This window comes from Helianthus annuus, chromosome 16 (assembly GCF_002127325.2).
Source record: "Helianthus annuus cultivar XRQ/B chromosome 16, HanXRQr2.0-SUNRISE, whole genome shotgun sequence".
Classification (NCBI taxonomy): Eukaryota; Viridiplantae; Streptophyta; class Magnoliopsida; order Asterales; family Asteraceae; genus Helianthus; species Helianthus annuus.
In genome coordinates, this window is record NC_035448.2 from 161687655 (window position 1) to 161699709 (window position 12055).

General features: G+C 33.2%; 1 protein-coding gene across 1 annotated transcript; it reads right to left on the minus strand.

Moving 5' to 3' along the window:
• Positions 1 to 7362: 7362 nt before the first annotated feature.
• Positions 7363 to 11350, minus strand: LOC110915154 (serine/threonine-protein kinase BSK2). Its single transcript, XM_022159806.2, has 10 exons — positions 11075 to 11350; positions 10697 to 10929; positions 9433 to 9568; positions 9179 to 9312; positions 8974 to 9079; positions 8783 to 8868; positions 8432 to 8620; positions 8042 to 8200; positions 7835 to 7948; positions 7363 to 7766 (listed from the first exon to the last, which is right to left on the minus strand). The coding sequence occupies exons 1-10, from the start codon at positions 11145 to 11147 to the stop codon at positions 7512 to 7514; spliced, it is 1485 nt and encodes a 494-aa protein (XP_022015498.1). The 5' UTR covers positions 11148 to 11350; the 3' UTR covers positions 7363 to 7511.
• Between the last annotated feature and the right edge of the window lie 705 nt (positions 11351 to 12055).

The following is a 12055-nucleotide window of genomic DNA, read 5'->3' on the forward strand; positions in this document are numbered from 1 at the left end:
TGCAAGGTTTGAAGTCGAGTAGTCGACACGTTAAACAGAGTTATCAAGTCCGATTTAAACCAAAACTGGATTTGATATGTTATAAATATATATATATATATATATATATAAACACTAGATATCAATGTGTTTTGCTTCTTGTAAAATCGTACATCTTTATTTTATTTCAACAAAGCATTATCCTTTAGTTAAGTTAATGAATTATATTTGAATTACTTGCCCGGGGAACAAGCACAAAATCCTAGCTTGTTTAGTTATAGTTTACCGACCAAAACGAACTAATGGTTAAGGTTTAAATTTAGCTGATTTATGTGCGGGTTTTTACCTTCATATGTTATATATAAAATTGTATAAGTTTACCTTGAGATAGATAGTAAACGGGCAATAAGTTGCGTCACTACCCCCTTTTGAATAACAAAACCGAGTCTTTAAAAAACTACGTCCATAGATCTTGGGGTCATAACATTACTATGCATGACTCTTTGAACTCGACTCAGTAGGTCTACAACCTCTGGCGCCAGGAAACCAAAAGTATCAAAATAAAATGGGACAAAAACATGCTGGTTGTCAAGGCACACTTTCTCGTGTTTGGTCACTTTGCCCGAAGCAGTCTGACCCACCATGAAAGCACTACCCTCTAAGCCCACAAGCGGGGAAACCCCTGTTAGATCCACACATGCATATTTTCCTCCTACCCATCCAAAGACCAAAATGTCAATTGGTCTAAGAGTAGATCTTCCTTCCAATGGGTAAGTTAAGAAATTAAAGGGTGCCTCTTTCTTAGCAGAAATAACAGCACATCTGAATATGTCAAAAATGACATCCCTAACCAAATCATTTCGGTACTTGAACCCCGAGAGCTCTTAACAATGAATTGCATACTCTCCAAAAGAATCCAAACACGCCTTATGACAAACAGGGCATATCTCGTCAACTAGAAATAAAGGAATTATGAGGCGATACTTAAGGATAGTACGGTACTCCACCGGCGACATATGCTGGCCTAACCCATCTACAAGTATAATAGGAAGAAAACCTTGTGCATGTGGTGCTTGTAGACACTCAAAAACGGTTTTTTGTCTAACGGTCAAGTCAAACTGTACTTCAATGTCGTGGACAAATTTACTAAAAAGAGCACTCGTCAATGCATGTTGGGCTTTAGGGGGCGCTGTCATTATTAGTGAAACCGCTGAAGTCGAAGCTTGGAATCGTATCACAATTCTACTCACTACTATATTACACAAAATCATCACCCAAATTGAACCACAAGACCTCTCACTAAGAGGCAAGAGCCTTTACCAAGTAAGCTAGTCTCACATTTACATAAGATGATGTGTTAGGTTGAATGAAGAAGACATGTATTCGTTTATGTTAGGGTTTAGAATGGGGTGAGTTAATTAGAGTAAAATCATGAAACAAAAAACAGACGTATAAACTAATAGAATTGCTCCTCATTTAATGGTAAAAGATGGAGAGGTTTAACGAAGTGGATGAAAACAGCAAAATTTGGAAATTATGTGGACAACCAGACAAGAAATTTTTTTTGACGAAAATAGCGAAAATAACTATTTACTCTTTTCATTTTTATGAATCTTATGTAGATAAGCATAACCTGTACTTTTGAGCATTTTTATAACTTTTATATCTGATATTTTATAAAGTTCAAGTATGTCGTTTCAACATGCCTATTTATGTTTGCGTCAAGATATAAATTTTGTTGAAATATGAGTTGTGAATAGTAATGTACAACTTATTGAAGTCTAAACATATATGTCATCAAAGATGATGAAGATCTGTGTTGACTGTTGAAAGTTGAGAGAGATATTTGGAGATTTTTGAAGAAGTGTGATGATGATAATGATCGGTGATGATGTTAGTCATTTCATACAACTTATAACAGTCAAGTTGCATTTTTCGAGAAGTGTGATGATGACAAGGAGATTAAACTAAAAAATAATTATCCATAAGAAATTAAACTAAATAATATTTAGTAGGGGGATTATATATAAATTAATTAGAAAAGATTAAACTAAAATAATACTTTTCTATAAAACATGGTCTAATATAGTATAAATAGAACTAAAGACCAAAATTTAAATGATATATTATAATCTGATGTAAATCTGCCTATGTTACGGGTATTAAGGAATATTAAGGGATATTAAGGGATAAGGGTATTAAGGACATTTCATACATATCTTTAACAAATCTAATCCATATTTGATAGAAAGGTTTTAACGGGCCTACAAAATCTAATCCATTAGTAAGCTTAATTGGATCAAATATAAGGGGCTTTATTGAACTATTTAATAACATTTGGTTATTTGAATTAGGTCAGGCTTTAATTATTAGACAATATAAAATTAGGTCATGCTTTCAGTTTAGACAACAAATTTTGAGTTAGTTAGCTAATTTCTATATCAAACATGAACTAAATACAAACAATTTAAATGATGTATTATAATCTATTCGATGGTTATTAAAACTACCCGTGTGGTCACACATACTGTCTTCAACATTACTTTATAAAGATATAGAAATAAAGACCAAAATTTAAATGATATATTATAATCTGTTTTTTAGTATTTGATTTCGATCATTACTAAACCTATCCGTGTGGTTACACGAGTACTACACCTAGTATAATATAACGTGTTATTAAATTCTCAATATATTGTTGCGATGTGTTTATTTTTATCTATGTTTCGATAAAACTTTTGCTCAAGATCGAACAAGTTAAATATATATATGTTTCTTTATCATGACGAACCGAAACGATATTGTCCGACCAATATAGGTACGGGTATCAGTATGCGTTAGTGCCAATTTTACACCTTTTATCTTTTGATTAAACAACTTTTTAATGTTTAATTTCATATTTCTTAAGGTTCAATTTTATAGCATTTCTCAATGATTTACAAATATACCTTTGCCAAAATGTGTTTTTATCCGTGTTTTGATGTTGAATACTGAACCACTATACTTGGAAGAAATATGTGCTTTCAATGCAGCCTTTGCACATCCTATGTGTCGAAGGTACTGAATCAATTGAGCATCTTCTTATCTCTTTTGCAATGGCAAATCATTTTGGAACAATATCTCCCAATGGTGTAAAATAACCCCTATATTTGCTTTTGATATCTGTGACCTTCTCCAAGTCCCACACTCTCTCCTGGGTATTTTGTACTCGTAACCGAACCCAACTATACCCGTAGGGGATGAATAAAGTATACACAGCTCAATACCTGTAATTGAAACCGTACCTGATTTATACCCGAAAATACCCAAAATCACTCATACCTTATACCCGAACCCAGTTGTACCCTATACTCCATATCATTTTTTAATACACGATATAATACACGAATTTTAAAAGTATATTTTTATGTTTACTTTGAAACTTTTATATTTAAGTCTAGGGCTGTCCAAAAAGCTCGCGGCTCAGAGCTCGCTCGATATGGCTCGATTTGAAAGAGAGCCAAGCCGGCTCGGCTTGGTTAGAAAGTGAGCCTAGCTCGGCTCGGCTCGTGACGAGCCAAATTGACTCGGTTTGGCTCGCTTGGTAGCTTGGCTCGGCTTAGCTCGAATTATTTTACTTATAATATATTTATTTTTATATACATATAATATATTACAAAAAAAGTGATTATTATTTACATGTATTTAGGCTTGTAGTTTGATATTTATGACATATATAAAGGTTGATTGCCGTGCTAATGGACAAATATTGTATTTACTTGAAATATAAAACTTATTTGGCGTTGTTGAACGTGATTTTGGCTTGTAATGTATTAGGTTGAACTTATTTTGAATATGTTCTTTTGAAGTATTGAATACTATTTTAGAATACTGAATTTGGGAGCTATATATTAATTTTTATTTTTAAAATCGAGCCAAACCAAGCCGAGCCAGCTCGGTTTAAAACCAAGCCGAGCTCGAGCTTAGATTTTCAACTCGGTTTCAAATCTGAGCCGAGCCGAGCCAACTCGGTTTATAATCGAGCCGAGTTTGCCCTAGCTCGGCTCGGCTCATGAACAGCCCTATTTAGGTCTAAAGGAAATAATTTGTATTTGAGTGACTTCATGTTATAAATTATTTCAATTATTTTTACAAATTACAAACCAAATTAAATTTTTAAACGAATTTATTTTTGTGAAATAATTAAAAAAAAATTATAACCGGATATTAATGTCTAGACCCATACCCGCTTATACTCGAACCTGATCATGCCCTACCTAGGTACATAGTGTATGATTTTTCTCCTCAATACCCGTACCCAAACCCTACCCGGTTTCTATCAATACCTGATCATACCCAGAACCGGGTATTAACAAAAACCCGATTTGCGCACCTCTAGATCAAAGTTACTCTAGATTGGAGGAAGTTGTGTATCTCAGTATCTTTGATATTGAAAGAATTGTGTAGTGTTAGCTTCGTGTCTAAATTGATGCATGTACTTAATTTTCTAGCGTCTTGCTAGTTTGGTTTAGAAAAATCCATTGCCATTAAAAAAAGATATGTACTTGCATCTACTTGGTAGGTTTGCATTGTAATCAATAAACGTGATCCCATAGATCTTGACTTTGTTCTTCACCACCTCCTACCACTTTTTGTTAAATATACCTAAAAGATATTTAACAATAAACGGATGTTGTTAAATATACCTAAAAAGTCAACTTTTTTACTTTTTCCCATAAAGTTGTATTAAATATGCTCTAAAATCAACCTTTTTTTTTTTTTTTTTCACAACTCCAGTTTTCAAGTTTCCATGCTATCAGCCAATTAGATGGAAATATGAACCAAGGTAACCTCATTTTGAATATTGAAACTTGAGCATGTGAACACGTGGCAATTACATTATTGATATTATTCTTTGTATTTTTTTCGTAGCAAGCATATTTGTTCTGTCCAAATTACTTTAAATACTCTAGATGCTATGGAAGTTAAAGAACCCCCCCCCCCAAAAAAAAAAAATACCGTCTTAGTATTTTCTTTTTTTCCGAAATAATTAGATGTTCAATTTTAATCTCATGGATGACAAGTATAAGAATCTAAGGGCCAATGACTTTTTTATATATTAACTAGAACACGAAATTGTTTTATTAACCCACACGAAATTGTTTTATATATTACTAGAACACGAATTGGATACAGAAAAACTGATTAGAATTCGGGTTGATTCGAACTAAACTGAATTAGAAGGTAAAAAAACAATAAATTACAGGTTTGCAGTCAACATTTAAAAAATAAATAATCAAATGATTTAAAGATTATAAGAAAGCATCACAATCTAAACTTAACATAAATGACCAAAAATCGTAGTAGTCAACATCTAACCATAACACCAAAATCCAGATTACAGTCATAATCAAATTATTCAATTAAATTAATTAATTCAAAACTTTTATTTTTTTACATCTAAATTAATCAATTCAAAAAGGAAAATTGGTATTTAATAAACTAACCTTTAACCAGTTGGTAAATAATAATCCAACCTACAGAATTGGTATATAATAATCCTACCTATCAATATGTTGGTACTCAATGAACTTCCGTTAATTTTTTCTTAACTGAAGTTAGTTTTTAAGTTTTATTTATTACACAAACAGTCCCTGTAATTGTAATTTACTAGTTTTAACTATTTATGAAACAAAAAAACCACTCGAAAATCCTCCTTTTCCTCGATTTGAGGTTTATAAAATAGTTAAAACTAGTAAATTACAACTACAAGTACTGTTTGTGTAATAAATAAAACTTAAAAACTAACTCCAGTTAAAAAAAATTAACGGAAATTCATTGAGTACCAACATATTGATAGGTAGGATTATTATATACCAATTCTGTAGGTTGGATTATTATTTACCAACTAGTTAAAGGTTGGTTTATTAAATACTAATTTTCCATTCAAAAACTTTATATTTTAAGGATTTAAACCTACAATACTTTTATGGAAATAGTGACTTTTCATATATGGAGATGGTGCGGGCTTAGGTGATGAATATTAATATGATTCTTAAAATTATTCTTAACACGCGATTTAGATGAAAGGTTATACTCTATGCTATAAGACTAGTGGGTGTGGGGCGTTGGTTGAGGCTGGGGATGCCAGGCAACGCTGTGCCACTGATGAATCACTTGAATATAATGGGTGATATTCCAAAAGTATTTCATCCATACATAACAAATATACGAAATGTTAAACCCGATGGAAATGTTTTAATGTTTGCACGTTTACTGTTTTATTAGAGACTCATTATTTATTTATGATTAACTTTTTCACTTTCGTATTTATAATAAAATGTCTTGATTATTTATTTATTAATATTGATATTAATACTAATAATAGTATAACAAAATATAAAAAAATATCAAAAATATTATAAAATAAAATAAGATAAAAACATAATCATTACTTTTTGACTTTATAATAAAACATAATTATTACTTTTTACTTTATAATAAAATAATATAATAAAGTAGTTAATTATTACAAAATCATTATTAAATTTGACTTTTGGGTATATTAATCCTTGTGATGGGTATATTTATCACACCCCTTTTAACTACCAAATCCAACATATTGATAGGTAGGATTATTATATACCAATTCTGTAGGTTGGATTATTATTTACCAACTAGTTAAAGGTTGGTTTATTAAATACTAATTTTCCATTCAAAAACTTTATATTTTAAGGATTTAAACCTACAATACTTTTATGGAAATAGTGACTTTTCATATATGGAGATGGTGCGGGCTTAGGTGATGAATATTAATATGATTCTTAAAATTATTCTTAACACGCGATTTAGATGAAAGGTTATACTCTATGCTATAAGACTAGTGGGTGTGGGGCGTTGGTTGAGGCTGGGGATGCCAGGCAACGCTGTGCCACTGATGAATCACTTGAATATAATGGGTGATATTCCAAAAGTATTTCATCCATACATAACAAATATACGAAATGTTAAACCCGATGGAAATGTTTTAATGTTTGCACGTTTACTGTTTTATTAGAGACTCATTATTTATTTATGATTAACTTTTTCACTTTCGTATTTATAATAAAATGTCTTGATTATTTATTTATTAATATTGATATTAATACTAATAATAGTATAACAAAATATAAAAAAATATCAAAAATATTATAAAATAAAATAAGATAAAAACATAATCATTACTTTTTGACTTTATAATAAAACATAATTATTACTTTTTACTTTATAATAAAATAATATAATAAAGTAGTTAATTATTACAAAATCATTATTAAATTTGACTTTTGGGTATATTAATCCTTGTGATGGGTATATTTATCACACCCCTTTTAACTACCAAATCCTTCAACCATACAAACTAAAAAATCAAACTCTTTCGCCACCCATCTAGACATAACTCAAATGGTAGATTTTTCAGCAACTTAGATGTGAATTTATACAACGCAAATATCGAAAACTGTAGTTTAGGCACAAGGGTAGGATAGTAACTTCAAATAAACATTACGCCTTAATCACATATTACGCCAACTATTTTGCCTCTTTGCCTCATAGGATGACCCGTCATTAAGCATGTCTTGAGCATCAGTTTCCATTCCAAGCTTTGAGAGAGCCAAAGCCTGCATGTAAAAAGCAGTCGGCCATTCTGGCAAGCATACTTGTGCTTGCATGGCATCCCTTAACGCTGGTTCCGGTTGTCCAATCATCAAGTAAGATAGGGCCCGCCTCACGAAGATAGTACCCGATGGGACCGACATCATTGAAACCAACTGCATTTTGAAATAACGGTTCAAGTAAAAATTGAATACCATGAACTTATGAGACGTGAAGAAATTACCTTTGAATAGTATTCAACTGCACCGTTAAAATCTTTGTCCCTAAACGCGATATCTCCGAACTTTTTTGTATTTAGCATATCTTGCACTTGCTGGGTCCATTCTTGAAATGATAACTTCATAAAACAAATACCAATGGAACATATTAGTATATAGCCACTTGAAAAGTCAACTTTGGGCTGGATATAAGAAAAAAGTGTTACGCAAACCTCATTTTCAGCACCCTCTTCATCTCGATATCCGGTTTTTAGCAAAATGTCATGTACTGCAGTAAGGTCCATTCGGGCACATGCTTTACCGAGAGGAGAAAGTAAGGTTGGAGCCGCCACCGGGGTTTTCGTCAGGCCCATTAACACATGGGATGCAACCTATAGACGCAAATGATCACCAAAACAACTTAAATTAGGCTCGTATGTCAGGTGTACATACACAAAAGTTGCAAAATGTCAAGCTATGTAGGATAACGGGTCGACAGGTTCGGGGTGAAACGGGTCAAATTTAGCATCCGGTCGACTTTGGGCTGACTTTCAACCCATTTCACATGTTTGACCCGGTTGACGTGTACACAACACATAAATTGGGAAAAGAAATGTTTTCACCTCTTTTTGTTTTTGAAGGGGTGCCACTGCAGTAAGAAGAAATTTGACATCTGGACGATCTCTACCCTCGTATTGAAGACACTTTGAAGCGAGTTCAATCATCACAGTTGCATCCTCGTCAGCATATTGTCCTTCCAAGGATGAATCCATCAGCAACAACACGTTTTTCCCCCGTATTAAATCCAATGCCTGAAAAGAAAGAGTAGAAACACGAAGTCACAAACACCTAGTATAACTGCAAACTATACCATTGGCATTTTACATCAAATGCAGGAATATAAACAGTCAAAAGTCACCATGAGAAAACATATAAAAATATAGATTAGGAATATATGAAAGAATGTATATTACATGGCTCGGAGGGATATGCTTTCCGCTCAAAAGATCAAGCAGGACAGTTCCATAGCTGTAAATCACACTCTCTGGAATTACTCTGCCTGCAATAGGTTTAGCATGCATACGATTTAGAAACACAAAGAAACGGAAGTAATTTGGGATTTAAATTGGCTAAAAAATATAAGTGAAGTATGTATAAAGTATACCTGTGCGTAAAAACTCGGGAGGAGTATAAGCAAGATTAGTGCTATAACTTTTCCCATCTCGACTATTTTTCATCAAACCAAAACTAGATAATCGGGGGTCACCATCCTGATGCACAAAATCAATAAAAAAAAAGTATATTTAAACAAACATAGTGTGACTTATTAATAGTCTTTTACATAAGTAGAGTTTTTATTAAACATGTACCTCGTCAAATAGTACCCTGTAGGCATTCAGATCATGATATATTTTCCGATTTTGAGCATTGCAATACTCGAGTGCTTGTGCAATATGATATGCGACTCGAACACGCATTTCCCAAGGCAAAGGCTGTTTATCCCCTACACCAATAGTCAAAATTTGTTAAATGATGTAGAAATATGCTTGAATCACAGTTAAAAGAGCATAATCCATCCAGAACTATATACAAAAACAAGATAAGCATGGATTGGAATTCATACAGTGAAATAGATGCTTTGAGAGTGTGTCATTGGGCATATATTCAGCCACTAGAAGACGCTCGTCTCCCTCGGCACAACAGCCAATTAAATTCACTAATCTATTATGCCGAACCTTGCCAACTCCAGCGGCTTCTGCCTATAAAAAACCGTATAAGAATTAATCACATAGCATACTATTATTATACTAATAACATAGATCATGAAATCAAATCTGCAACTAAGTAAATCAACTCTATACAATTCTTTATGTTCTAACTTCTAACTCAACAAAGAGTTGAAAGTATAACATGGAAAAAGAAAGAACAGGTAAATTGCGAATTTCTAAAATAATCAACAACAAATTTAATTTAACAAATTCATGAGGTGGGTGAAAGGTAGCCATCAGTCAAAAATTCAAAATAATCTTTGACAAGCTCAAGACATCTCAAAGTCAAAAGTAAATAGCAACTTCTTCAGTCAAACATAAACTAGTTCACTACTTCGGGTATGTTTGGCAAAAGTAGCTGGTGGCTGGTAGCTGGAAGCTGGTGGCTGGAAGCTGCTAGCTATAGCTGGTAGCTAGTAGCTGTAGGTTTTTAGATATATTTGGTGTTTGGTAGAGTAGCTGGAGCTTTTAATAAAATGTATAAAATGACCAAAATGGACATAACTAAAAATTTAGAAAGTTGGTGCATTAAAAAGTTCCTTATTTTTAGAGGTTAAAATAGTCATTTTTTTCCTAAAAGCTTGTAGCTCCTTCTAAACGCTACTAGTAGTAGCGTTCAACCAAAAGCTTCAAGCTCCTAACCTAAAAGCTTAAAGCTCCTTCAACCAAACAAGACTTTTTATTGAGTATGAGCTTTTTCTTAAAAGCTTAAAGCTATAAGCTCCTAAAAGCTCCATGCCAAACATACCCTTCATATCAACAAATATCCTAAACACCAAACTTAAAGCAACAAATTTGCAACTTTGAACAAACAAACCTTTCAATTAACCTACTTTTAGTTAACACAAATCTAGTCAAAATAAATAGTCCTCACATAAAGCTACCTAATGTCCTTAAAGTAGCAACTTTTCAAGTGAATCCAACTTAATTTATTTCACTTTTTAAGTTTTTTTCCTCTCAATCAGAAACAAAATCATCACATCACTTTCCTAAATTCACAAAACCTAACAACCAAAAAACTCCAAACACAAAACAACAACAACAAGCCCCTAAACTTCCAAACACAACAATGTATGTAAAACTATGCATAAACAACCACACAACAACTAATAACCATACCACAAACTGCTGCGGATCGGGCCACGAGACCTTCGAAAACCGCTTAATCGCCACAACCTTATTACTCTTAAGCTTCCCTCTAAAAACAACATTAGGCGCCTTTTCTCCACTCTCGGACACAATAAGCTCGCTACTGAACCCGTTGGTAGCCGCTCGAAGCTCCGTGAGCTCAAACTCCTTGAATGCAGGCACCTGTTTGTCGTAATCCTGTTGACCTAATTGTTCTCCATCACCTTCATTTCACCAAATTTTCATCAATTGATATGATTAAACTAATCAACAACATGTTTTTTAACTGCTAGAACTTGTTACAGGTTTAATAGGTATATATATGTATGTATATATGTATGTATAAGATAGTATTATATAAAGGTGTACCTGGATCTGGTTTGGATTCAGGAACTTGATCAGGAGAGTGGACATTGGCGGTTTTGGACTGAAAACAGCCCATGGAGATGAGATTATTACATAAATTTGCAGGAGAGTGTGATGAATGAAACCCTAGAAATGTAGGGGGTGATGATGATGGAAGCAGATACAGGTGGAGAGAGAGGGGGGTTATGATTGGGGGGAGAGGGAGGGACTGGAGAAGTCACATGATACTGGCACGTGATTAGCACAGGGTCAACTTTTTGTTGACTCACACTTGTGTGTGAGTGTGATGATGATTATTCGTGGTCTTTTGTTTCTTAAGACTACATGGTATGGTGATGGACCATCCTTGGAGGATGATCCGCCACGTAGGCGCCACATCATAGTCCTCCCAAGGATGGATCATCCTCCAAAACTAGGGGGCATGGGAGGATGGTCCTAGTCATCATCCTCCACCACTTTTATATATTTTTTTTTTAAATCTCCATCTTTTTTTAAACATTTAACAAATAAAGTAATAAAATATTTTAATTAATATTATAAAACATTACATAAACATAAAAAAAAAATTAAACTTAAAAAAAATAAACTAAAAAAAACATAAACTTAAAAACCTAAAGTTAAAAAAAAAACGTACAAATATCCTAACATACTAAAATAAGCTACTAGTCGTCGTCTTCCATGTGGTGGGCGGGTTCGTTTTCAGCGTTGTTCCAAATATGCTCCACCAAGTCCGCTTGTAGGTTGTGATGTGTGAACTCGTTACGTAGAGCGAAGGCGTTCAAATCTTGTTCTTCCTCACTAACTGGAAGATGATGAATACCACTCGGACGAAGACGATGAAGACATTGATGAAATTGAGGAAATTGAAGAAACGGGTGAAGCCATGATAATTTTTTAGCGAGAAATGGTGTGGAAGCGGGTAAAAAATGATGCAAAATATGAAGACTTTTTATAAAAAGAAATGAGTGGTTTATAAAATGTGAG